The sequence below is a fragment of the Rhipicephalus sanguineus genome, chromosome 4, assembly GCF_013339695.2.
Source record: "Rhipicephalus sanguineus isolate Rsan-2018 chromosome 4, BIME_Rsan_1.4, whole genome shotgun sequence".
Taxonomy (NCBI): Eukaryota; Metazoa; Arthropoda; class Arachnida; order Ixodida; family Ixodidae; genus Rhipicephalus; species Rhipicephalus sanguineus.
Window position 1 is genome coordinate 182,604,806 of NC_051179.1, and position 27,574 is coordinate 182,632,379.

At 45.6% G+C, this 27,574-nt stretch overlaps 1 protein-coding gene across 1 annotated transcript in view; it reads left to right on the top strand.

The window, feature by feature from the left end:
* LOC119390948 (sodium-dependent serotonin transporter) overlaps nt 1–27,574 on the top strand; it is a 256,502-nt gene that overhangs the window by 175,300 nt on the left and 53,628 nt on the right. The window contains exons 5-7 of the mRNA XM_037658659.2: nt 1,773–1,907; nt 13,145–13,248; nt 21,300–21,424. Coding sequence (XP_037514587.2) covers nt 1,773–1,907; nt 13,145–13,248; nt 21,300–21,424 — 364 coding nt within the window. The remainder of the gene's footprint in view (nt 1–1,772; nt 1,908–13,144; nt 13,249–21,299; nt 21,425–27,574) is intronic.

Here is a 27,574-nt window from a genome sequence, read left to right on the forward strand (position 1 = left end):
ATCTAATTCTCAATCAAATCAATAAGCACTACATATGCACTCCTGTGATACAGGCGCCATGTCGGGATGACGTCAATTGTGGTTCCAGTGTGGCCCAGCTTTTATAGCAGTCTAATAAACATTACATTTTATTCCTATGATTCAGCAAGCTGTCTTCCAACGTTATTTTTGTCGACTCCAGAAGAATACGCTAACGAAAGTTACGTATCATATTGCACGGTAGCGCGATATCGGAGGGTATGATATCGCAGTTAACACGACGTTTGATATTGCGGTTAACACCGTAGCGTGCTTTTAGTTTTGATAACACATACGTATGTGCTCTAACGCGAGTGCTGATATTACGTAGACCATAAGCTACCATATAAACGCCAGTGTTGTCGACGTGCCAAGTAAGCCCATGATGTGCAGATAACTCCAACATTTACGAAAACACGTCGATCCACCTCACAACGCTTGACTCAAAGCCAGAAATTGCAGCATAAAACTATTGGCTACCTGCTTCGCATGAAACCGATTCCCACAGGGCGTGGGATCTGCCGAATTGTTTTGTTTCGTTTTCAAGCCCTGCTGACATTAAATCACATTCCTGGTTAAATGTACCTTTTTAGGTGACCTGTTTTTCCCAGATTAGCCACTGTTGCAGAGTGATCTTGTGGTGCAAGCAGCACGTGCATGTATGGGAACACTTCAGGTTGTAATTGATTCTTAAATAACCACACGTAAGCACACTTCATGCACCACTGGTGGTATGCAGTCTCTGGCGCAGATGTACTCCGCCATTACGCTGGAATTTACGATAAATATGGTGCAAATAGCTGATGCACTTTCCTGAGACATTACATTAGGATAAATGACAAATCCCTACGCCACTGCCATTTTGCTTTGAGTTTGGCATTTGTGCCTTCTACTAGTTCCCGTAATAAACTGCTCAAGTGAAGACCGAGTTACTGTGCTATCTGGAACTTTGCGGTTAATCAAACTTGGCAGCATTTCGTAACACAGCTTAACTGTTGTTCTCAACAGCTAATGCTGTTACTGAATATAATATTAGAAATCGGCAACCATCACTTCCAATTGCCGCATCCGAGATCATTATAAAATGAAGCTTCATCCAATGGCGCTTAGGAGACAAAACATATTCAATCATCCTTTGCATGAAAGCGAACACGTAAGCGTGGCAGAAAGAGCCTCGTCGTCCGCTTGTGGGAGATCTGAAATGAGTCGCGCAGTTCATGCAGTGACCTACGTCACTCCAGTGAGGGACGCAGGCACTATTTGAACCTTTCCGTACTGTCAAAGCACCACGGACGCACAACAGTTGACGATCAGGGACGAACGCTATATAACCTAATGACACTGACCGCCGTCCTCACTGCTTATTGGGATTGCTTCCGTAGTTATATGCGGCATATTATGTATATATCTAATTTTTGATTCAGCTTACTTATATCTCAACTAAGAGTTCTAAAGGAACGGATCAACGAATTATCTCAATGAACAGGAACACGATGACAGAAACGTTTTGTGCTTGAATGCAAGCTGTGCACGGCATGGGGTCCTTTTGTTTACGCACAATTATGACGCGCTGTACAACAAATTGTGGCTGGTGATGGTAGTTGCTCCACAAGGGAGGTTTCATATTATAAAGATGGCAGTTCTTATGTACAAGGCACTTGCTTATTGCTAATGAGAAATACTGTAGTAGATATGCGATTCGTGTACCATGTTTATTACTTGAGTGCTCTCGCAGATAACCTCCATGCGTGCAGGCGGTGTGGGTAACGGCCACTATGCCGTACGCTGTGCTGCTCATCCTACTGCTTCGCGGCGTCACCCTGGATGGATCGCTGGATGGCATCAAGTATTACCTGTACCCGCAGTGGGACAAGCTGCTGTCCAGCGACGTGAGGCATCCTTTCATGCTTACATGCAGTGTTCTAAATTTGTTTAAAATGCATATTACTGCGTAACGTTGGACTTCACAGATTGAAGGCAAATATTATTAACTGGATGAGTGTGCTTCATGTGTGAGATATTTTTATCAGTTAATATAACATTAATTTCTTAGCTATTTCATAGCTCACATTCTTACACTGTTGCATCATTCAAGGCGTATGATATTCCTTCTTCAGCTATATTAACACTCCATGTGACAGTCAGATTCATTTAGGCACAAGGAAAATGAGCTCAAAGACACATAAGGCATTCTAACGCTTGGCTTAGGTTGTCCTGTGCCAGCATATTTTATTATCTCAAGACTACCAAAAAAGCAAATGATAAGTATAGTACGCTAGAGTTGTACTACGTATACATTACCAATTTTTTATAATACACGAAACCGGTATGGATGAACAATGCTGAGAAAAAGAGCCGAATCCTCCATAAAACATATACGCTTTGATAATAAAATTGTATAGCACTATTTACACTTTTATAGAGAGAAGCTAGAGGTAAAAATAGTAACGAAGCCATGGACATCTGAAGAATTACATACAAATATAAAATAAAGATATAAAAGCTTGTAATTTACGGAGACCGAATATTTGTACAATAGAAAATACATTAAACTAAACTGATCTTTAAAGAAGGATTAGTGTACATATGACAAAGAAAAATTGTCTAACATACATACCGCATTTACTCGAATCTAGGCCGGCCCCGATTCGCCGACATTCGGCGGGGGAGGCCAACCCCCGAAATTCGCAAGGCCAGAAAAAAAAACACTTATTCATCGTACTCGAACTTAAGCTGATCCTCCCCCCCCCCCTTTCGCACATGGTTTTTTCGAAAAGACATCGGCTTAGATTCGAATAAATACGGTATGAGCTCCAGAATGTGCAACACAGCCCGCAGCTAGAATAGAAAAGTTTGACGCATATTTGATTCATTTACATTTAAATACAAATTCTTCACAATGTTTCCGTTCGGCGGATTTGAAAAGCAGCCAGAACCCAAGGAAAAGGTAGCCAAATTAGATATGTCATTGAATTTCATCGCTAAATTTGTAGCCAAATAGGACAAAAGCGGTTTTATGAGTAGAGTTTTTATTGTTGAGCAATAAATAACAAATACCATTATGCATAAGCCAGACCACAGAAATAAGTGCAAAATGTTTTGTTTCTTGTTTTGTCTTGCAAGCCACAGAGTTGCGAATAAATAAGTGAATAAATTGAAGAAACATTGTGCGCGCTTGCGTATAGTTTACTGGGAATATTTAACGTAATATTTCTTTATTTATTCATAATATGCACATACTAAAACAGAGTTTTTGTGAAGGAAGGAACACGAAGTGCTTCTCTTGTGGAACACATCTTACCCGCCTCTGCCATTTTTCAGACTTCACACTGCAATTGTGGTGTCTGCCGCCCCCTACATCACAGTGATGGGTGTGCAACGCCAGAAGATTCCGCCCGGTTCCGGTTCATTCGCGAGGATCAGGCAACGTGTTCTCGGAAGACGGCTTTAAACCTGTGCTTTACCACAAGGTCAAACGAATATCATCAACGCATCGTCGGCGACTAGTACAACCACTCTGAAAACTGGACCTCAGTGGTCCATTGCGTTTTTGCCGCAAAACGCTACCGACAACCTGCGTGTCCTCAACATGAAAGCACTGTCCCTGTACCTTAAAAACACTGTGGCTAACGAGATCAAGGATATCCGGCTAAACAGGTGGAAAAGCATTTTCGCAATCGATGTGATGAACCGCAGTGCGCTGAATACGTTGCAGCATGTAACGCAGCTGGGAAACATCAAAGTCTGATCCATGATTCCAGAGGATGGTGCCACCGTAAGAGGAGTCAGTTATGACAGCGACACTGAAATTGCCAATGATGGCTTTTCAGTGCTCATAAAACCAGCGAGTAAAAACAGTGTCGTTGTGCATGTAGGTCGCCTAGGTAACACACGTTGTGTGCAAATGGCATTCATGGGTGACTGTCTTTCCTGTTACGTGAATGTTGGCCATTTTCATCACCAGGTTTGTCCATTTATTCCGAGGCCTAGGAAGTGTTTTAACTGCCAAAGCATTGCCGATTTGAGGGGCGTTTACAAATATTCCGCAGTGTGTCCCCGATGCACCAAACCCCACTCAGAAGACAAGTTTAGAATAACAGAGAGCTGAGCTAGTTGGTAAGTATTCATTCTAAAAAGACAGGGCGTGCAAACAAGGACACAAGAAAGAAGTCAGGACACCACAAACGCCGACTAACACTGAAGAGACGCACAACGGCTGAAAAGAAAGAAGGCACGAAAACTTATCTGCGCATGCCCATGCAACAGGCGAACCTATCAATCCGGCACGCGTGGCGGTCTACGTTGAAGATAACTGTTAAGGCATTTGATTTCATCTTTATGCAAGTTAATCGACGGTTGGCTCACGCATGCGTTACCACTATTCTCGATATGCCATGCTTCTATCATCAGGCGCGTTTCTTCATTTCTATGACGGTACAACACTGCGCATTCATCGAATTTTGGCGTGCACTTACAATCTCGACAATGTAAAGATAGATTAGAAGGTGAGCCTCCTGTTAGCGATCTCTTATGTTCTAATAATCTCTGGTTGATGCATCGGCCCGTCTGTCCTACGTAGAAGCGGCCGCAGCTGAAAGGGATCTTATACACCACACTCGTACGGCAATCAGTGAATTTGTTGGTGTGTTTTACGAAACAAATATCGGTCCGCTTCTTGTCTTTTACTCGCTCATTCTTCCTCTGCACAGCGGCGCAAATCTTACCTAGCTTATTGGCAGCCGTGAAAACAACATTAACGCCGTATCTACTTCCTACTTTCTTTAGCCTGTGAGACACGCAATGAATGTACGGTATACCTACGACACGTTTCTTCTTATCGCTTTCTGCAACCATGCTCGGACTTAACACAATAGACTTCTTTAAACGTTCAGCGACCGTGGCCACTGCATCACGAGGATACCCTACATCTAAAAGACGCGTAACCTGTGCGTTAAAGCTATCACTCATTTTGTGCTCACACGACTTGGTGAGGGCTGATTTAAGGCAAGACATGGCGATACCGTTTCTTACGTTTCTTTGTGGTGTCCTGACTTCTTTCTTGTGTCCTTGTTTGCACGCCCTGTCTTTTTAGAAGAAGACAAGTGTCGTGTAACAACGCTGAAGTGCCCAAACTGTCATGGTGCTCACAGTGCTTCCTCCAAGTACTCAGATTAAAAAGGATATTTCTAATAGGAAACAGTTGGTGAAAGACAGTTCAATTCACAAAAAGGCCGCAGAAATAGCAAGGAGAAGACGACATTACCGTCGAAGGACCTCACGAAGGACAATGTCACATTCAATAGAAAGGTCGGATCCTCAAGTAACACGGCCAGGCGCAGTTGCCAGCGTGGCAAACAGCAGCGTTGAAAGAGAGGAAACTGTTAGATCTCTCTCTACGAAGGAATGGCCGCAGCTTAAGCATACGCGACCCGTAGAGAAGCCACAGCAGCAAGAGCCTCAAGCACAAGTAGAAGGAGATGCTGCAAAGGCATGGAAGACAAATTACTAAATGGCAGTTATTCTGCGACCATTAGTGAACGCCATTCGCATGTTGTTAAACAACATGAACACAACGTCAGCCAGAAGTGCCTTTCAAATACTGAATGCGCTGAGTGTGGTGTTGGCAACCCTTGAGGACACCATGGCTCATTCACCACTGTCTTCGAGGGATGAGGTCCGAAAATCAGCAATATTTCAGTGGAATGCGAGAGGACTTAGTTCACGCATTGCTGATTTTTGTCAGTTTCTGTACGCCAATAAGTTACCCTTAGGTAGGTAGGTACACAACATTATTGATTCAAGAAAAAAATCATGTGAGGGGTGTGTGGAGGGAAGTGGAAGCAGGACGACGGTGTGTCCTCGGGCCGCTCTAGATGGCCGGACACTCCTGTGCTTCGGCGACACCTCTGGCACAGCCCATTGTCTGGAGCTGTAGCTCCGGTTGCGAGCTTTGCAGAGCAGCCTCCCATCACTCCTAGTGTTCTGACCCGTGACATGGGAGTTTCGATTTTTTCGGGCTATTCAGAAAGACGTGATTAAAGTCGGCTCTGCAACACAAGTTGCAGTGAGGAGAGGTTTCGCCATGCATTATAAGAGAGACAAGGAGTCGTGTTGTGGCCGTTTGAAGTCTGCGCCACAATACCTGGTCACTTCTGGAAAAAGATTTATGCGGTGGGGATACGTTACGCGGGAATTTCGGTAAAAGAATGTTATATTGTGGTAGCTGAGGAGTCAATCCCTGTCACCGCGAAGCGAAGGCAGGCCACTTTGAGCCCGGTTGATGAGTGCTCGGGCTTGGTTGTAAGCGGCCGTGTTGCTTGGGTGTGCACAAGGACCCAAATGAGGGTGATGAGGCGATCAGGCGGAGGAGATAACTCAAACATTCTAGCAGCCGGAGAGTGGATTTGCAGAGTGGCAGGCAGCTCGATGAGGTGCACCTCTGACACGTCCATGTTCGTTATTGGCGCGCGACCGGAGTGGCACGCGACCCGTGCCATGGTGAAAACCGAGAGTAGAGAGAGGGGGCATTCTTCTGCGGAGCACCGGCCGAAGAAAGTTGAAGAAGCCGGCGTCGCACTCGCAGCGAAAGCACCCGGCGCCCGGATCTGGAGGCAGCGGCACGTGAGGCCCGGGGGGTGGCCATAAACCTCGACACAACCAAGCGATGCTCTCCGGACTTGCAGCGGCTTCGTGACAGCAGTCCTCGGGCCACCAGCAACACTTTACCTACTGGGCAGAACGGCTGCGCCCCAAACTACAGCCCCCGGAGCTTCATGTCGTCAGTTTAGCCGGATGTTACTTAGAAGCAGTGGCCGAAGATACAGTTAGGCCTAAACCCTCAGTGTCAGTGACGACCTCGATGACGACAGGGATACGGGTGATGCAGACAAAGGGTTAATCAGGCGAATACTGATGGAAGACGACCGTAGGACCTCCTCACGACTGTCAACGACGGAAAAGACGTGACAGCGAGTCTACTTTGGTACCGAGCCGACGATACGAGCAGTAAGGACGTTCAATTACGGTAGCGACCGAGAAGCCATAGTAGCTAGACGGACTTAGGGCAAAAGAGCTGCGCCTAACTTCGGTTGATTGTTGAGTTCTGATAGCCTTTGTTAGCTGATTATTGTGAGCATAGATTGTTTTTGTTGGAGCGAATTTCAAGTGTTGGCTTGTTTTTGCAATGTGTGTGAGATAAGGTGGTTTGCTGTGCCACCACAGCCTCCGGCGTGTCTCAATACAAACCACTTGCAAGCGCTACCGACATACATGACATAATAAGTGGCGAGCCGCTGCCATGATTTTTCCATCTTTTGGCCCATTCACTTATCGTCGGGTGTTGTAAGAATGGAGTGGGAGATGTTGGCGACGTTGCCTATAGACATGAACAGGACTAAAGAAGAGATGATGAAATTTTGAGAGAAGGCGCAGCGAGAGCGCGAATATCAACGCGAAGTTCAGCGACGGGCCGAAGCTCGCGCGGACCTCAAGCTCGAGAAAGAAGTGCTAGAGTTAAAGTTGCGTTGATCGCAGGCCAATGTGATGTTACGGGTTGAAGGAACTGTCGTTAGCGCTACGCCGACGTCGTCTCCAGGCTCGCCTTCTCCCAGACCAAAGCTTCTCTGCCCACGGAAGTTGATGGCGCATATCGACGAACGGAGGGACGCAGTCGATGCTTACTTGCCTCGTTTTAGGATTCCCATGGGGCAACCAAGGGAGAGAAGCCATTGGGAAAACGCTTTACGCCTTTGTCTAGTGAAGGAGGCTTTGGACATGTTTGGCCGCATGGCAGCACATGAGCCCTTGGTCTGCGATATTTTAAAGAAAACTTCATTAGGCAGAGTCCGGCAGACAACCGAAAGGTTCCGTGAAAAGTTCCGTATTTTTTGGCCTGAAGACTCTGAAACTATTAAACAATTTGTATGCCGCTTTCCCGACTACATTGAATATGAATACAGTTATCGGATACAAAAAAATATACGAAGGAGTTTGCGACGGAATACTTGGTAAGCAATTCCTAAACCGGTGCAGGAATACGTTAGCAGTATTTTTTAAAGAAATGAAGCTATGCACTGGGGAGGAGATGGCAAAGCAGGCTGACAAGCTCATGGAGGCACAAGAGTTCAGAAATCTAGGAAAGGGGAACACTGAAAACCTTTTACAGCGCAGGGAGAGGCTAGCAGTCAGGTCCCATTTTGTAAACCATGGGCACCGCAGCGCTGTTTCGTATGCAATCGTCTTCTACATATAGCTATGAATTGCCTTACAAGGAATAGTCGCGATGAAATGCCAGTGACCTGTCATCTGTTCCGGAAAAGGGGGCACAGGGCAAATGAATATAGAACTAAGTGGGTAGAAAAAACTGCAATTTTATTGAGATCAAGAGAGGAAGGGCAAAAAGACATGGCTGATCCCACCGTCATAGGAATCGGTATAACATGAGAGTGAAACGTGCCGTCACAGAAGTAGTGCTTTTCGTGTAATGATATATGAGAGCTTGTACATGTCGATTGGTGCTTGGCAGCTATAACACCGTTTGACGCGGACGCACCCACGTTGACGCCTAGAGGCACATCTCTATCGCGAGGACTAACGCCCATTACCATGATTTAACTGTTGTGGTAGCGGAAGTTGTTGACATATACCTGGACACAGCCTATCGTGAATCCCGCGCAAACATGACATCAACGAGCGCAATAAACAATGGCACTCAATATGCACTTTCCCTAGCGTCGTCAATTAAGGAGAGAAACGGCACGGTGTGCGCTCGCGACTAACAGAGTAACCTACGCCTGTGCTCATGCATTCGTAACAACACTGCACTTCAGCAGTACAGCAACTGATGGTGCCTGAGGAATGAAACAGTGCAGTGTTAAAATTGGGGCATGATGGTATAATGGCCGGTCACCAGGGAATAAAAAAATAAATTGAAGAGGATAACGCAAGAATTCTTTTGCGTAGGCGTGCAGAGTGATGTAAAAAGATTCGTCAAATCATGTGACGTACGCCAACGAACAGTATATAGAGAACGAGTGGGTAAGATTTCCTTAGGTATGGTGCGAATCGTAGAATTACCGTTTGACCTGGCGTCGATAGATATTATAGGGCTCATCAGATATTATAGGGCTCATCAGAAACCCTGATGCAGTTGCCCTAAAAATATATATATATACCATATAGCTAGCGGAAGCCCTGCTGGAACTGTTCGCACGACGTAGAGTACCGAAAGAGGTACTTAGCGATGGGGGATAGAAATTTGCCTCGGAGATGATGAGGGAAGTAGACAAACTAATGAGCGACTGATCACAAGCTAAACACTCCATGCCACCCAAGGGTTAATGGTTTGGTGGAAGGCTTCAGTGAGACTCTGAAAACAATGCTCAAAAAAGATGTGTAAGGAAAGGCCCAAAGTTTGGGATTGATACCTGCTCTTGTTTGCCTATCACGAGGTACCACAGCCTAAGATAGATTTTACCCATTTGATATGTTGTGCGGGAGAATGGTCAGAGGTCCAGTAACAGTTCTTAGAGAACTGCGGTTCAAGGAATATTTGGGAACAGAGGAAAAGAGCACGTATATATATGTGCTAGATCTGAGAAGCAGGTTGGTGGAAACTTACAAACTAGCACATCAGGAATTCGAACAAGCCAAACAAAAGCAGAAATAGTATTATGACCACGGAGCAGTACGTAGAACGTAAAACCTTGGATATAAGGTACTGGTACTTTTGCCCACAGAAAATAACAAGATGCTGATGCACTGGAAAGAACCGTTCACTGTGACACAATAGCAGAACGAAATGGATTATGAAATTTCGGTTCATGAACAGACGAAAGTTTTCCATAATAATATGCTAAACAGTAATGAAGAGAGAAAGGAGGCTGCAAAGGGAGAAAAGAAAGAGGGCTCTACCGTTTGCATGAGAATTGCCGAGGAAAGCAATCAGCAGGTACCCACTTATACTGTAAGGGAGAAATTGGGGGTAGAGAAAGTTGCGGTAAAGCATTCCCTGGAATCTTCACAAGCAAGGAGTTGAGAGGTGTAATTGAGAAATTTCGTGAGGTATTTTCGGTTATACCAGGGCGTACCAAGGCAGTGAAGTGCGAGCTGCAATGCTCAACAGCAGAACCGGTACAAGTGAACCAATATTCACTACACATCGCTATGCAGAAAGCTATCGAAATAGAAGCAGATGAGATGCTAAGGCAGGGCATAACCGCAAGGGCTAATACTGCCTATTATGCGCCCCTTGTAGTGGTGAAGAAATCAGATGGCTCGAGTAGAGTATATGTTTATTTCAGGCGAATAAACATCATAAAGACCGACGCTGAACCAATTCCGAGAATCGACGTTGCAGTAGCAAAAGTTGCAAACAAGAGGTACCTCTACTAGACCTCTCGAAAGGGCACTGGCAGATACCCATGTAGACACCGTCGAAAGAAAAGACAGCATTTGCATGTTCTAGGCGATTATTTCAATCCAAGTATATGCCATTTTAATTGAAAGCAGCTGCAGCAGCATCCACAAGGTTGATAAATAAGATCTTGCATGATGTGCCCCATGTGGATCATTGCATCGATCATATGCTGGTCGCAACAGATACGTGGAAACAACATCTACAGGCTTTAGAGGAGCTGTTCGATAAAATAATCAATGCTGGACTGACGGTTTAAGCCACCATGTGTGAACTGGGGTACAGCATAATGAATTGCTTGGGTCACAAATTAGGATTAGGACAAGTGGGTCCCAAGGAGGATATGGTGGAGAAAGTACAAGCTGTTAGTAAACCAAAGACTAAAATGCCATGTGCAATCATTCCTAGGTTTGACAGGGTTTTATCGAGAGTTCATTATTCACTACGCAGAAGTTACATGACCACTAACTGAGTTAACTAGGAAAGCGGCAAGTAACGTGGTGAAATGGGAGGATGTCCGAAATATAGCATATGAGAAGTAAAAAACTGAGCTATCCCGTCCTCCCATACTCTTGGCTCCAGACATGTCGAAGAAGTTTGTGCTGCCCACATATGCTTCAGACAGTGAACTAGGAGCAGTACTCCAGCAAGATCAAGACGGAACACTCCACCCTGTATTTTATGACAGCAAAAAGCTCAATAACACTGAACAGAATTATTCCTTGATTGAAAAATAATATCTTCCTCTGGTATGGGCCATAAAGAAGTTCCACATCTATTTGTTTGGTAGGCCATTCCGAGTTCAAACTGATCACGAACCTCGTGTAGTTTTGAGTAGAGTGAAGCTAACACGTGGAAGGGTCGTGAGGTGGAGTTTGGCTTTGCTGGAATACTGCTTCCACATAGAATATATAAATGGGAGGCAGAACGTGGGAGCGGATTCCATGAGCAGTGCAATGTGAAGCGATGGAAATAGTGAACTCAAACGTGAACTATTTGAATAGTGATTGTGGTGAAGTGGAAACAGTGTCTGTGGCGAAGGGTGAACAAGTGTGACGAAAAGTGCGCGACAGTGTGGCAATGCAAAGTGAACCCAGATCACGCAAGGAAAAAAAAGCAGAAGTCAAGGCACAAGTTGCAAAGTCGCATGAGACGGGCGAAAGAAACCAGCAGATTTTTAAGAAAAAAACTCTTAAATAGAGCTTAGTGCGAACAGTAAGGGGCACAAAGCACGTGCTAAACGACGAAGAGCTGCGATGGTACGTGATGAATAGACGTGAAGAGAAAATGGGCATTGTTCTGTGGAGCACCGGCCGAAGAAGGTTGAAGAAGCGAGAGCAGCAGGCGCCCCGATCTAGAGGCAGAAGTACGAGAGCCCAGGGGGTGGCCGTAGACCTTAGTAGCGAGCCAGCGATGCTCCCAGGACTTGCAGCGGCTTCGTCACAGCAGTACCCGGTGCAGCAGCAACGCTTCACCTTCTCGGCAAAATGACAGCGACCAACACTACAGTCCCCGGAGCTCCACGTCGCCAGTATGGCCAGGCGTCACTTAGAAGCCGAGGCCGAGATATAGTTTGGCCTAAACCCTCAACATCGGCGACGATCTCTGTGACGACCGGCATACGGGCGATGGAGACAAGCTGTTAGTCAGGTGGATACTGATGGAAGACGAGCGTAGGACCTCCTCACGATCGTCAACCACGCATGCGACGTGACGGCGAGCCTACTTTGGTACCGAGCCGACGATACGAACAGTACAGACGCTCTATTCTCACTTCGAAAAGGTTTCAGGCTGCGACGACGCCGACACAACCAAGGCCTATAATGAGCCCGCCTCTTGTGACTGATCAAGGGGTGTAACGAGTTGATGGGGAGATGTGTCTTACGCAACAGTCAAGACACGTCACAGGCATTGCACATTGTGTTAAAAGAACTGTGTTAAAATTGAACCTTGCGAGTGGATGTTGTAAGCTTCCAAGAGCTGGTGTCTATACTAAAGAAACTGCGACGGTCTCTATGTTCACTAGCTGCCCTCTAGCAACTTTTTCGTTTTGATCAAAATTATTTGTGAGAACCACTCCTGCAGTTACACCATATCATGGTCTAATTTCAAGATTCCATCTGACATTTGTATCACTAACAAGCATAGGCGTCCGCCGCCCCCCCTAGTCACCTGAGAGGGGGGCGCAAAATCTGCCCCGTACCTTGACCCTTCTAGTCACCTAAGAGGGGGGGGGGCGCAAAATCTGCCCCAGACATTTACTTAGTAGGGTGGGGGGGCGCTGCGATGAACCTTTGCCCCCCCCCCCCCCCCTGATGGGTAACCCTGCGCACGCCTATGCTAACAAGACACGTTGGAGGTGTATTGTCGATATATATTTTCGGTTACATAGGTGGCGAAATCTTGATCACTATCTGCGAGATGTATTCACTGGCGCACTTGTCACATTCTCCTTACGGATAGTGTATTTACTGAAGCAACTCTGTTCGCAGCCGGCTTTACAAATTGTAGTAGTAACAACCAGCAAGACAAATCTGCTTGATGAAAGTAGCCAAGGGAAACGCCAACGAGTACTGACGGCCATCTTATTTTGCGTCTTTTGTTGGCCCCTGTATTTGTCACCCCACTTTCGATGTGTTACAGAGGTAATTCTGTAGAGCTCAGCACCGCTACTATTAGGTCAGGCCTCAGTCATTTATATGCTTTTTGCAGGTGTGGATTGACGCTGCAACACAAATATTTTTCTCCCTGGGGCCCGGATTTGGCACCCTACTAGCATTATCGAGCTACAACAAGTTTCATAACAACTGTTACCGGTAAGTTCTATTGTATATATATATATATATATATATATATATATATATATATATATATATATATATATATATATATATATATAATGTGTGTGTGTGTAGTCAAACTACAGCAATACACACTGTACATAGCGGCAAACAGAGCGTCGGCCGTCGATGAACTGCTCTGCGGTAAGGCGCGTCGGCATTTATACATGCGGCATCGAATATTCGAGCCTTATCGCTTGTGGCCGTGTTAGTTCGAGAATAATCGCCACTGTTTGTGTAGTCGAGCAAATCGAGGAAATGTGGTTTTGCCTGCGTTAGACTCATCATCAAGGCGCTCGAAGAACAAGAGGAAGAAGACTTATCCTTCGCGCGAGCGTGCGCATGCTACAGTTAGCGATGCTATATGTGGTTTTGCCTGCGTTAATATCATCATCAAGGCGCTTGAAGGAGAAGAAGAAGACTTCCCTTTCACGCGAGCTGCGCTTGCGACTCCCAGATTATACTCCCATATTCGAGGCTGAGCTCCTCGCAATTATATTAGCCCTTCGAAAACTACCAGTAAATGAGTAATCAGTTGTTATAGTTACTTATTCGCTGGCAGTATGTACATCCATCTTTATTTTCTACTGCTTCTGAGTCTCCCGTTCTGAATGCATTCACTTCCTTAATCCTACCGTGCGGTTGGTATGGGTTCCAGGTCACTGTGGCATGCTAATAAAAGAGATGGCAGATACTCTCGCGCGGTGGTCTCTGGGTGGTCCTATTTTGTCCATTGTACCTGACACAGCTTTTATTACTGATTCGAGATTTCGGAAGTATTCTTTAATTCAACATGCCAAGAGTATGAAATTACCAGTTCTCGATTATGGTCATATTTCATTCGGCTGGAATAGTAAATGGTGTCCCATTCGAAGACTGGAAGTGGCTATTACGAAATTGCGATGCGGGATACCCCCACATAATTTTTGTTTATACAGGTATGGTCTGGTACCATCTCCTATGTGCTATTTTTGTCAGAAATCTGAAAACATTGATAATTCCTTGCTTACCTGCCGTCGATTCATTAGGCATAGAAAAAAGCATTTCGAAATGTTATTCAGACACTTAAGAATTAATCTGAATTCTCAAAATATTCTTTCCCTTGGGGCGTCTTCTCTTGGCTTCAGCAACAGGAACGTCTGCTAAGCCCCATGCGAATTTCTCGGTGAGACACTTATTCCTGAACGACATTTGGTACTCCAGACTTCCTTTCATTCATTCGTTCATTGTTTCTCATATTGTTGTATCATTCTGCTCCTTATTCTATATCGACAAATCATTCTTAAAATTTCGTTTATTCTTTCGGCAATTGATTTATTCCCCATTCTTTATTTTTAAAAAAAATTAACCACCGGTTTCATGGCCGATCCCCCGCAGTGGGCAAGAACCAACAACAGGGAACAAGCAAGCAAGCAAGCAAGCAGTCGCCTCTGGAACTAAGATTACGCTTACGACGCGGGACTTTGCCGCAGCTTAAGAACCTGGCGAGCCAGCTCCTAAATGTTTTAGCACGTCTAATGCTGCGGCTACTCCAAGCCTCACGGAAAATGTCACCTCAGTTGGACCATGATGACAAGAACAAACTCGCAGGTACGGGCGAGATTCGCAAAGTGAATCGACATTCTCTGACTGATTTTTACACTCCTCCCAGATCTTTCGTTCATGGCCGCACTAGATAAGCAACGTAGTACGACGATCGAGGAAACGAGCACTCGCAACGCTCAACACCATGCTCAACATAGCAGACGAAACAGCAGCGCTGACAACATGGCAATAGCTGGCCAGGGACGTCACTGGCTCTCGCGGTCACCTGATAGTAATTGTTAACGAGTAGGCCCAATACGTCACGGGGCCACCGAGTGCTCTTTGAAATCGAAACTGCCTCCGGTCGTCACGTACGAGCATATAATTAAACATTCGTTCGCGCTGGGGCAAATGAGTTTCATTGCTGCTATTAACGAGTCAGTAGGCATTGATTAGAGCAAGAAAAAAAAAACAGAGGTTCGCAAGTTTTCTGTCACCACTCCTTTAACCGTGTCAAGCATTTCCATTTTTTCCTTGAAGGTTGTATCTATTACACTTTCACTGACCTGAAACACTTGAAGTCTTGAAGGTGAACGTTTTCTCGTTCGCGGAATGTGAGCTTCGGTAACGTTCCCTTATTTCTGAGTTCTCTAAGGGCATTCGTGTCATCTCCGGGACTAAAAAAAAAATAAAGCTTGCGCTCGGCCCCGCAAATTTTATAACAGCGAGGCTGTTCCATCCTAGTAGGAGGCTTGATCGGCTAATGCTAGGTCACTTGGCTAAGACTAGGCTTCCAACTTCGTTTAAGCAAGGCTATTTTTCAGCCTTTTTATGATGCTTGGATCGAGCACCCTTTTCTCATCATGTCAGCCGCTTCCTTACTCAAGAAGCCTAGTCAGATCGCCGCCGCTGATCTCTTTCTCGCTATGCAGCACGTCGAGGCTCGCGGCAGGCAACGTCTTCTTCTGGTGTACGGTGCTTCCTCGGACGACTCATGGTTATATAATGCCTCGGAACGACCACACGCGGCTCTTTTATATCGATAACGAGGACACGCATATGCGCAGTATCTATTTATGGCGTATTTATTTACGTGAAAGGTTGCTAGGCAACTTTTATTTAAACTTGGCTGGGTTACACTTAGTCATTTCGGTAGTTTCGACGCGGCTCCTCTGCAGCTGCTGCTATGGCGCATGCGCGGCTTGACATGAAATCACACCAGCTGGCGCGATAGCGAGGCGAGGCGTAGCGAAGCCAGGCGCTGGTTGCTAGCCAACGGCACGGCGAGGCTTCTTGCTGCCGTTTTCATGCCGTGCTTAACAGCTTCGCTTTAAGACACAGGCAGCGCTGTCGCGGATCAGAGCTGTTTCGACCAGCAGCTACTTTAAATTCCTGTGGCCTATTTCTTCCGCCAAGGATGCATACACCTCCTCACGTGTGTCAACCGGCTCTCATGGTGTCCTGGAGCAATCCCTTGTCAAGACGTCGGGGTTGAAACTGTAGCGGAAACAGTTAGAACTCCCTGGGTGGCGTGGTGTGGCTGCCTCCAGCTCATGATTGCTGACCTCAACAGGCACCTCAAAAGCTGGCTTTCTCGCCTCGGCACGACGGCTCGGCACGCTGCCTCCATCATTCCATGGCTTGCCATCGAGAGAGCAATGGCATCATCGGGCGCCTTCACCTACCAATGAACCAGCACCACTACATATCGCGCGTGGCAGGCCTGTGGATAGCTACTCATAACACAGACGACCACGGACACCTTTCTGTAGCGCGACCCAGTTATGTCACTTCTGACTTCTTCCTACGATATCAAGTTTTCTGCGGTCTTACGTTGGGGCAAAGCGTTGACAACTGACTTTCGCGGCAAACAAGATACAATCTTTTGTGACCATGACAAACTAGCCAGCTTGAATATTATCTTCTTTTCCTTCCATTCCTTCTTTCTTCCCGTAACTTTTGCACTCAAAGGGAAGGGGAGAGAAGGGTTGCAGAAACCATCCGTCGGTCCTTTCTTTTTTGTCGCCAGGAGTCCAGTGTCCATTACGATCAAGAACGGCAGACCTGTGTCCCTTTAGCATTTCAAGGAGACCTTCTGCCCTCTTCTCAGAGAAGTGAATTTCCTCGCTTTCGAGGTCATGATATCCCAGCTGTCCTTGCGCTTCCGATGCTGCGAGGCATCATCATCAAATGCCTAGGTCCTTCTACTTCGCGGAACTGATGTTCCATGAAACTAAACAGGTTTTGATTCTCTCTGCTCTCGAGCTGCGAACGGGCGCATTTGTCGCCTCTGCGAAACCGAGCTCCATGCATTATCAGCAATGAACTTTGGTACTGAAAGCTATTCTTAAAAATGTTGTTTGTTTCTACGAAGTGGCGCTGTATTTCTCAGGGAGCAATGCCAAAGCTGCATGAGAAGAAATTCGACACGTGTGTTACTATGCCAAATATTTCTTTTGAGGCGACTTCGCACTAGTGGTGCCAAGCATGAAGGAAATGCGGAGCTGGGCAGCCCTCTTTGTTTCTCTTCGGTTTTCTCTTTCTCTGCTCCTCTTTTTCTTTCTTTTCGAGTTCTTCTGTCTTTTTTCCTCTTTACTTCTATTGATTTCTATTTTTCTTCATATCTATCTCTTTCTTTCCCTCTCTTTGTATTTCTCGCTTGCTTACTCTTTTTGTATTTCTTATACGCGGTTTCGCCTACGTTACGCTAAGCGACGACAGCATACAACAGCCCGGGTCCTAAAGTGCTCCACACTTAATATCATCCAGGCGCTTGAAGAACAAGAGGAAGATGAATTCTGCATTATGCTACAGATCGCTATGCTATACGCGGTTTGGCCTGCGTTAGGCCAAGCGATGACAGCATAAGACAGCATACGACAGCCCGGGCCCCTAAAGTGCTCCGCACTTAACATTTCTGTACTAATCTGTGAGTGGTACAAGTTCGTGTGCAAAGGTGCACCAAACGCGAATGTGTTTTGAACAGCAATAAAGCATTTTCCATTGAAAATGAATAAGTAAAGGAGTTCTACCTCAAGTAAGTGATTTTATTAGGAGCTAGCTCGCCATGTTCTTCAGCTGGGGCAAAGTTTCGCGCGGTAAGCGTAACCTTAGATGCAGAGGCGACTGCTACAGGCGCAGCTCGCGCGAAAGAGGTCTCCTTCCTCTTGTTCTTCGAGCGCCTTGATGATGATAATGACGCAGGCAAAACCTCATATAAAATAACCAACTGTAGCATACGGCGCTCGCTCCACTCCGGCAGTGCGCTTCGATACTATTAACATGAATAAAGAACACAAGGCGGTGGAGCGAAGGAATCACAAGGCATCAGCAATGCGGGCTCGCCGCCATGACCCTACGGTGAAAGCTCGCGAGGTCGCAGAAAGACGTCAGCGTCGTGCGGACACCGAGATACCAGCCCGCGAAGCCGAAGCAGCGCGGAAGCGGCGGCTAGAGAACCTCGAAGAGGTACGGGTGCGGGATGCAACGGCCAAGCGCCGAAAGCGGTCGCTACCTGAACTTGGTGGCACCAACGCGCGCTTCAAACGCGATTTCCTTGATCACACGTTCCGCCACAGCTGCAAGGTCTGCGGCCGCTTGTGGTTTGACAACAACCTGACCACAATGACTACTATAACAACGTGTGACGTCTCTATATTACTGTAGAGGAATTGCACGGAGCATTCACGGTTTACCCGATTATCTCCGAGCCAGCTCCTCAATCATCATTCACTTCGTGGATATGGCGTGATTCTTTTTGAACGCCATTTGTGGTCGAGCAGTCACTGCGCAATGAGGAATCGCACGTAAAAGCAACAAGCCATTTCCTCAAATGTGTTGCGTACGGGCACATAGAGGGTCGGTATTCTCGCTTCTCTCCTTTCGTTGAATACATAACTTTCGCCAGTTTGTCGGGTTATTTTGGCTAGGGACACGCCGAATCGACGGGAAAGTCAGAAGAGTGCGTCTCGCGCTTCAAGTTCCAAACAGGACAGACGCGCTCCACATCCAGCCGGTGAGAACGCTATTTTAAGCGTTTAAAAGTACGCCAGCGCGCCCAAATTAGACGTGGGCGTGCCTGGTGCTCCAGATTTTTGGCTCTCGATTTTTTTTAACATGAAAGTGTTTTATGCCGGGGTTCACCAAGACTTTCATGACGTATTTCCGTCACGCAAATACGTCAACAAAATGTACAATGAGGCAGCAAAGGAAAAAAAACAGAAGGAAATCTTCCGTTGACGGGAGACGAACCACGACCTCTCGGGCCGCCACCATAGCTGAGAGGCGCTTCGTCGTGGAACGCGAAGAGGGACGCTACGCGCATCGTATCTTCCAGCTAGCCTGGCCGTTAATTCTCACAGGGCGAGCGGGGAACGCGGTCGACAGGCGGGCGAGAGGGGGGTAGCGTAGGAGAGGAGAGAGAAGGGGAGGGGACGCGCATGCGCTCGAGCTCATCGCGGGTTGCGCAGGAGAGAATTTCGGCATGTCTAGCCCGCGTTTCAGAGGAAGAGTGGAAAGGGGGAGGGGAGAGGGAAAGTGGAGAGGGGAAGGGGAGAGGAAAAGAGGAGAGGGGAAGGGGAGAGGGTGAGTGGAGAGGAGGTGCGTGGAGAGGGTGAGTGGAGAGGAGGTGCGTGGAGAGGGTATGCGCATGCGCAGTAAGGGTGGTCACGCCGCACACCACCGGATTGAGCTCGGCCTTAAGATACTTCGCATTTAATAATCCTAGACAATGTGGAAAGTTAAGAATAATCAGCTGAGCCTTTGGTAACGCTACGTATATCCTGGCATCGCCGAGCTAAGGCACTGCAAATTTTTATCTCTCACACTTACCTTTCACAGGTTTTGGTTCGCGGGGTGGTATCGCCGTCTGGGAGCGGTAGATCGAAGTCATGCGTGGCAGCCTTTGCAATTATCTGTGGCAACGCGCCATTTGCTACGGCCGTCCCATTCGGCTCGTTTCCAAAAGGATAAGTGTAATTTTGTCAACGCCTTAGAACACCGCGAAGTGGCGGATTTAAACAAAGCCTGGATCATACAATCCATCTATGTGACGCTCGCCTAGCTGTCACACCGTATTCCCCACTCGAACCGTTAGAAAGCACGGCTAGGAACATTCCACGGGATGGCGACCTTAGCCCAAGCCATGATGTGCGCGGCCCAAGCTCAGCATCCCATCAGCGACGTTCTTCTGGCTGTCTTTGATTACGCTCTCCCCGTGCAAATTGAACGGTCTGAGAAGCACTAGCAACGGCGCGTTGCAGCTACCAATCTCGGAGGCCAGGAGTAATGGCATCGTGACACAAAGGAGCGCCGACTGCGAGCGTTCCGGTAGTCTCAGCGCAGCGATGGTTTTTACGCAGAGGCCGCAATACTGCAGGTAACTCTGGTCGGTGAAATGCGGCACCCACGGTGACTCGAATCAGTGACGACGCAGTTACGTGATTCGGCTTTCGCGCCATCGTGTGTCTGCTCCTCGTCAGCGTAGGGCCGCTTCCAAGAGGACCAACGGTGTTTCTCTGCCTCCAACTGCTTCGAGTGCACTGGCAACGACGTCGACGTGCAAATGTCATGTAACTGGGTGCTCTGGAGCAGCGAGAGTAAAATGAACATTCAGTTACTTCTCCGAGGACATGTTTCATATTCATGTTGCATGGATTCCTATGGCGAATGGAACAACCATGTTTTTTTTCTGAAGATGCACACTCTTGACATTATAATGGGTGCTTGGGAGGCGGTCCTATCGCAAAAATTTCAGCACGATAACGTGCCTGCTGCGCCATACCCCGATACTGCAGCACCTCCGTCGTTTCAATCTCTCCCGCACGCGGGGTCCCAATTCACAAGGCGCGCTCTCACCGCCACCAAAACGTTAGCGCACATGATCTCATCATAACCAGCGTGGGGTTTTTGCTAATCTTTTACTACATTAGGTGGCAGTTTCGAAAGACCTCGAAAGTGGCCATGCTCAATGACGTTAACATTAAATATACGATGCGTTATACCGCTTACGGTTCAACTGTGCGAATATCAGACACAACACTATTAATTAAAGCATAAGAAACAAAAATTTTACTGTCAGTGCCCCCCCCCCCCTTTAACATTGGTTTCTACTTCTCTTCTACAAGGCGGCAGCGGAAACACTAGCAAAGAGGATAACAGTACCATAACCATAGAAACAGCCATAGAAATGTTGTTTTTCCTCTGTTCCGCCTAAGTCACCGTCAGCAATGCCCGAGGCCGCCTTAGTTACCATTCTCCGATTACAAAATTTAGCGCAAAAGCATTCAAAGGAAGTGGGGACACATGCTTCTATGCATCCCCTGTCTCTGACTAATTAGGGTAGTCTTACACTACGTTCGCGAACACGTCTCTTCTTTCTGTCGCTTTTAAAGAATTGAACTTTAATTCAAGAAAGTGGGTGAGGTAATGTGTTTATAAAATGTCCCCCGCTATTTCTTTCTGAAAACTACGTTCACACGCCCTCAACGCCTTGTTCGTTACAGAGACGCTCTTGTGACAAGCATAATAAACTGCCTGACGAGTTTTCTGGCTGGCTTTGTGATATTTTCGGTCCTCGGCTATATGGCTCACGTGCTGCAAAAGGACATCGAGGACGTTGCCACCGATGGTAAGCCACTGCTGCAAATTTGATCTTGCATGCCATATTTCTATGCTTCGTGAATCGCACAAGTCTTAAAAATAATCGTTCGCCTGACTGGTACTGGCACTAGGGCATATGTGACGGAGTGCCTAAAATGCTATATATTAACTTCGACTGCTGAATTAGGTGCGAGACTTTTAAGTCTTGTGAGACACACTTGAGCAGTAACATCTTGATGCTATGTGTGCAATTTAACGATGCCATCGTATATAACGATGCCATCATGTGAGTTAAAAGACACCCTGTGAACACATAAGGAGGCCTTGGGGCTCTAGAGTTTCACATTAAAATCTTCAGCGTATAATTGGTAGCACTAAGGCAACACAAACATAGGTAGAATAGCCACGTTTTCATTTGTTACTGTCGCTTTAGAGCTAAATTGTTTTACAATGAATCAATTTCTCCTGTCCATGGTATTACCCCATGTGAACATACGCTCGCCTTTAGTGGCAGTTCTGGATAGTTTCCCACGTGCGGACATTTCCCAGCAGTGGCTTGTGCGGCGTGTAGCCCGGGGCAACAGCTTGTCACATGAGCAGTCCAGAAATTGGTTGGCTACTGATCGTCGCGGGCAAGGCACGCCGGTGAATTTAGTGTTTCGGCTATATGGAAGTGCATAGCGTGCACGGCGTTTAACTGCGCACCTCGTCGCACACTTCACGTTTACTCAAAGGCGATCTGCACGGCCGAAGTGGCAGTCACGAAAAGGACAATGTCGGATTGTTGTCACTTGCTTCGACAGCATGAATTGGTATGCCCAAGTCACTGAATGGATTGTGAAGCGAAGAGGACGAGGTGTGACAAAAACACGAAAACAGCTTTGAGACGTATTTCAGGTGCGTCCTTTAGAAACTTCTCAAGAAGTGTGGCCTCACGATGGACAAGACTACCATATTTGCAGAAAACAATTGTAGTTTAAGGTGGTGTGTTTGCGAACTGAACAATTTCGGCAGCGGCAGTGACTGGAATACATGCATTGTGAAGTGTGCAAATAAAAAGTTACTTTCGCTTCAGCCAAACGGTGCACTTTCATACGCATACAAATTCCAGCCATTAAATTACCACAGCACCAGTGTACAGGTGAGGGGATGTTGTACGCTGTGTTGCCCCGCTGAAAAAAAGCACTTGTGCAGGCTGGCACTGTCGCCTCACAGCACTAATTTGAGAGGTTCCTGGATTGACAGCAGAGCACATTCCACAGAACAAGAAACCTGAAAACTAAATGTTCGGGCTAGAAATTACGTTCTCTGTACCTTCTCAAGCAAGATGACAAGAAGAGTAATGGGACTTTATGAACACTAAGGAGACCACAGCATTACTTCTCATAAAAGGAAGGATTATTTATTCTTCAGTTTACGATAAAGTAATACTTCATTAAAATGACATTTGTCATACGTTGGGCCAAGACCTTGGCCTGTGTGATGCGGCTAAGGAAAATGTTCAGCCCCATTTCATTTACTCCTTGAAAGCAAGGCGTACCAACACAAATTCAGAAACAATGTGGCATTGCGTCACCAAGTGTTCCATTGTACAGTTCCTGTCATACCATTTTTCATGCCATTCAAGCCGCAGCTATTCAACCATTTGAGAGAGACGTCGCCAGCACATATTACTTCTGCCGCGGTGATAGGAAGAGGCAGTCTAAAGGAGAAATGACCTTAGGTCAACAAGGGGAAATCAGTAGAGAGAAATATTTCTTCGTCATTTCAAAGTGCAATATAATTTATATGGCGGTGCTATGTGCAGCATCTTTAAAGCAGATGCTAAAAGGTGTTGTTGCACATGACTTTTATAGGCAAAACAACACAGAATAATTCATAAACACGTCGATAGGTATGATGCACTGTCATGACCTCTGAACACACATATACAGGCAAGCGTTCCAGTGCTGCGTAGAACACATACGGTACACGTATGATTGCAACATCGCATTATGTCTACAAAATGTGTACTCTTGGGAGAGTGCGAACAGCAGGATAGGCCGATGTGGGGCAACAACCATGCATGCCCTTGTGAGTAGGTGCTGTGCGCAAGAAAAATGGCGCGAATGAACCATTGTGGGTATAGTGAAAATTTGGCGAGTTGGGGTTGGTTCATGATGAAACGGGGGCACGAATAATACGGCACACAAGAAAAGTGTGTCGACCTGTGTCCATCTTTTATTATGTGCCGTGTTATATTTGTAAACGTTTTTTTATTTGTAACCAAAATACCATGAAAAACGGTGAACACACAACATGTGTAAACATATGTAACTTACTGTGGCACAAAGTAAACGGCCGAACATGAGCAATTTCTTAAGCCATGAACTCATTTTGCTGTATTACGTGCAAAGTATGAACATTATATAAATGTCATTTTGATAGCACAAAAAACATGGACAGAAGAAGAAACAAAGAGGACGAGGCAAGGGCTACCATTCAATAAAATTCAATATAGCTGTGAACACATAGGTGTGCAATGTGTTCCATCTTTAAAGCACATTCTTAAAGGTGTTGTTGAATATGACTTTTACTACGAAAATCACAATTCGCATGAGTGTCGTGTACCGTCGTGCCCGCTGTACACACATGGGCGATTCTTGTGTCCATGTTTGTTGCGCTATCCCCAAACCATTTGTACGGTGACTGACCAACAAACCCATTTCGCCACCCTCCCAGAAACTTAAGCCGAGCTTCGTAATGAACGTGCAGTTAACAGCGCTCCATCTGGATTTGTGTCAGCTAGCGAAGTTTAACAGTTCAATCAAATTATTCAGCACAAATACAGCAGGTTCTCACAGCATAGGAAGTGAAATTTTCGGCACAGAAATGCAACACATTATCTTCTGGGAGGACAGCAGAGTTTGCTTTCACAGTACACTACGCAATACTGTTAGCACTAACATGAAAACAGGGGCTGCTTGTGTGTTAAAATAGCAACTTCTGCTGATACGTACTTACAAACGTCAACTTGTGGAACTGTAAGCGGACTACCATCCATAACTATTCTAATCGAAGCTAATTTCCTATTTTCAAAGCAGGTGTACAGGGCTCTCTATGTGGTGGCGTTTCACACCGGCATACTCGGTATATATAAATACCACACGTGCATACCACCAGTCAGAAGAAAACCAGCTACAAATTTCAATTTGATAATCACTCAGTACTGATACTGCATTTAGTTCTCAACTGCATAGGTGTAGGGGTATTACGTGCCCTGAAAGTAGCAGTCAGTCATTTCTTTGATGTATAGTTCGGACAACACGATATGTTAAAGACATATTATTTAACCCAACAATACCATTCGTAGATTTTAGTCACATTGACAGTAAAAATACATATGTGGTTAGGTTTGGGCAACCTGTGAGCTCTTCATAACAACGAGTTAAAGAAAAAGCAGAACATCATGCTATGCTAGCCACATCATGGCGTCTGTGAAATGCAGAAGTGCATGGCTTTACATCATAAATATGCAAGAAGATTTATGCTGCTGTACGTGCTGCTACATCAATACAGACCTAATTGTTCATTGCGAACCACTTTGTCGAACAGGGGCCGCATTCTGAGGCTGTCCTTTTGGAGGTGCCGCTTTGAGTGCGCAATAATTCTATGGCTGGGCAAAGGCACGCAACTAGTTACTTCACTTATTGGACATACGAGATCGCATGTCACTGAAAGCGACACTGTTCGTTATTGTGACCGTCTCGAAATATAGCCCCAGCAGCGACCCCTGAACTGAAACACAAAATAATATTGCACAACTTCTACTCTGCACTTGTGTTAAGAAATGGCTGAATTTGCCATTGTAAGGCGCTATTCTAATAAATAAACCTTAAAAAACAGCACAGAAGATTCTGCAAGCTCATAGGTTATTTACATACCATGCATTGAGCTTAATTATCAAAATACGCAGCAACAGTTAGGCTGTAAGATGCTGTTTTAATACCACAATTTTGCAGCGGGGAGACTGCAATGTCTTGCATGTCTGAGTCTGAGTCTGAGTCTTTATTTCAGACATGCATACAAAAATATATATATACATGGCTGAGGAGGAGGGAAAAAAAAGCCGCACAGTCGCGGCTTGACATTGCTCCCTTCCCCCCGTATACATCGGCACTGCGGTATGCACGAAACAGAAATAGCACAGGATAACATTGTAGCATAACAAACAAGAACTCCAAAGCAGAAAAAAAGAACACGGTGCACAATAAAATGGGTGACACTACAAACACATTATATCTCCAGATATATTCAAATAAAGTTGCGTACACAAAATATAATTAAGGTGCACACATTAAAAATCAAAAATCACAAATCATCATCAAAAATGTACACATTAACGAAATAAGTTTCGAAGAGAGTTAAAGGAAAGTTCGCGTATCGAGGTGTGAGTAAAGCCAAACTTGTTAAGCAAGGAAGGTAATGTATAGCTTAGGGTTTGAAAGCCGTAATTAGTACGTGGGTGAGGCACAGACCAGTACTCGTGGTGTCTTGTAAGGTAGCAAAGAATGTTGGTGTGGAGGTTAGCGACTTCACATAAGAACAATATGCCGCGTTCAATCTGTGATTTGTAGAGCTGTAAAAGACGATGATGGTACATGTTGGTAAAGTGCATGATATGGTAGGTGGTAAACAGTGGTTCAGAGTGCGTTCTGTAAGGCACGCCAGCAATCGCTCTAAGCGCATTTTTCTGCATAGAGACTAGTTTACTAATATTTGTTTTTGTTGAACTTCCCCATACCAATACGCAATATTTTAACTGTGATTCAAACAGGGCGTGGTACAACGTAAGCTTTGCCTTTTCTGGCAATAGATGCTGGAATTTTCTCAAAACGCCAACTACACGTGCAAGCTTACTTTGAAGATGTTCTATGTGACTATCCCAGAGCATGAATTCATTAAAGTATATATGTCCTGGTTTTAACACCAAACTTCAGCAAAGCTGAAGTGTAAATATCATGCGATATATACAGAGGGATGCAAGGCTCGCTGAATGACTATATGGAGTGAAAAAATTGCGAATGATGGCATAAACAATGAACAGCGGCTAAATGCCAAATAGCCGAAATATGTAACTCCAACAAACATCACCCATCATTCAGTGAACACCTGATAGCCATTTAAATTCGGAATACAGTAGACTCTTAATGAAGAGAAATTGCTTAAACGGAACTGCTGCTTAATTGGAACTACCACCTTTAATGTGATTGGTTTCGTACTTGAATTCTACATCTCTGTTGATCAACAACATATTTTCCTGGACCCTTCCTGAAGCCTTCAGGCGGTTGCAGTGAGCCGGTAAAGCAAGTCCTGAGAATCATTTGCAAATTGCAGGTCATCGTTTTCTTCTCTCACAGCTCCCTCTCTCTGTCCCTCCAGAGGCGCCATTACAATAGCTTTAATGTACTCCTTGGTGACGTTACACTTCCATGACTGCTGACGTGTCTATTTAGTTGATGGCATTTTTGTTGTGTCTAAAAGCTTCATGAAGAGCTTTGTTGTACTCAGCAGAATTCTCCGTTACCCGATTGATCACATAGCAGTGATTCATAATAGAGAACCCCTTCCTAAAGCCGGCTTGCTCTCTACATTGGTTGATGTGTTGTGTTTCGCTTATCCAGTTTGATATTAACTTGGTTAATTTTATATGTTATGAGTAAGCTGATGGGTCTTTAATTCCTCTAATCTTTAATTCTTCCGTCTTGGGTATTAATTAATGTGGACATTCGCCCAGCTAATTGGCACATGTGAAGTTTGTTGACATTTACATGACATTTCCTGCATTTTTAATAGATCAACAGTTATGCCGTCTTTTCCGGCCCTTTTTCTGCGGGCCATACATCTCATTGCGTTTCTGGCCACATCTATAGTTACATGCGCAACTTCAGTGTCTCGTTGAACTTTGATTTCACTTGAGCATGGGTAACTAATCTGTGAATTGTACAGTTCTCTGAAGGTATCAGTTCTTTGCTACCTTCATTACGCCATTGAACTGGCTAATAACTTTTTGCTCGTTTTCTTTTACTCTGCATACTTTAAATAGGTAAACAAAAACCACTTCTTAGCATAGGAATGAAAGAAATTAATGCGTCGTCTTTTGTCGCCCATATTGTTTTACTGACGTTGATATTTTTCT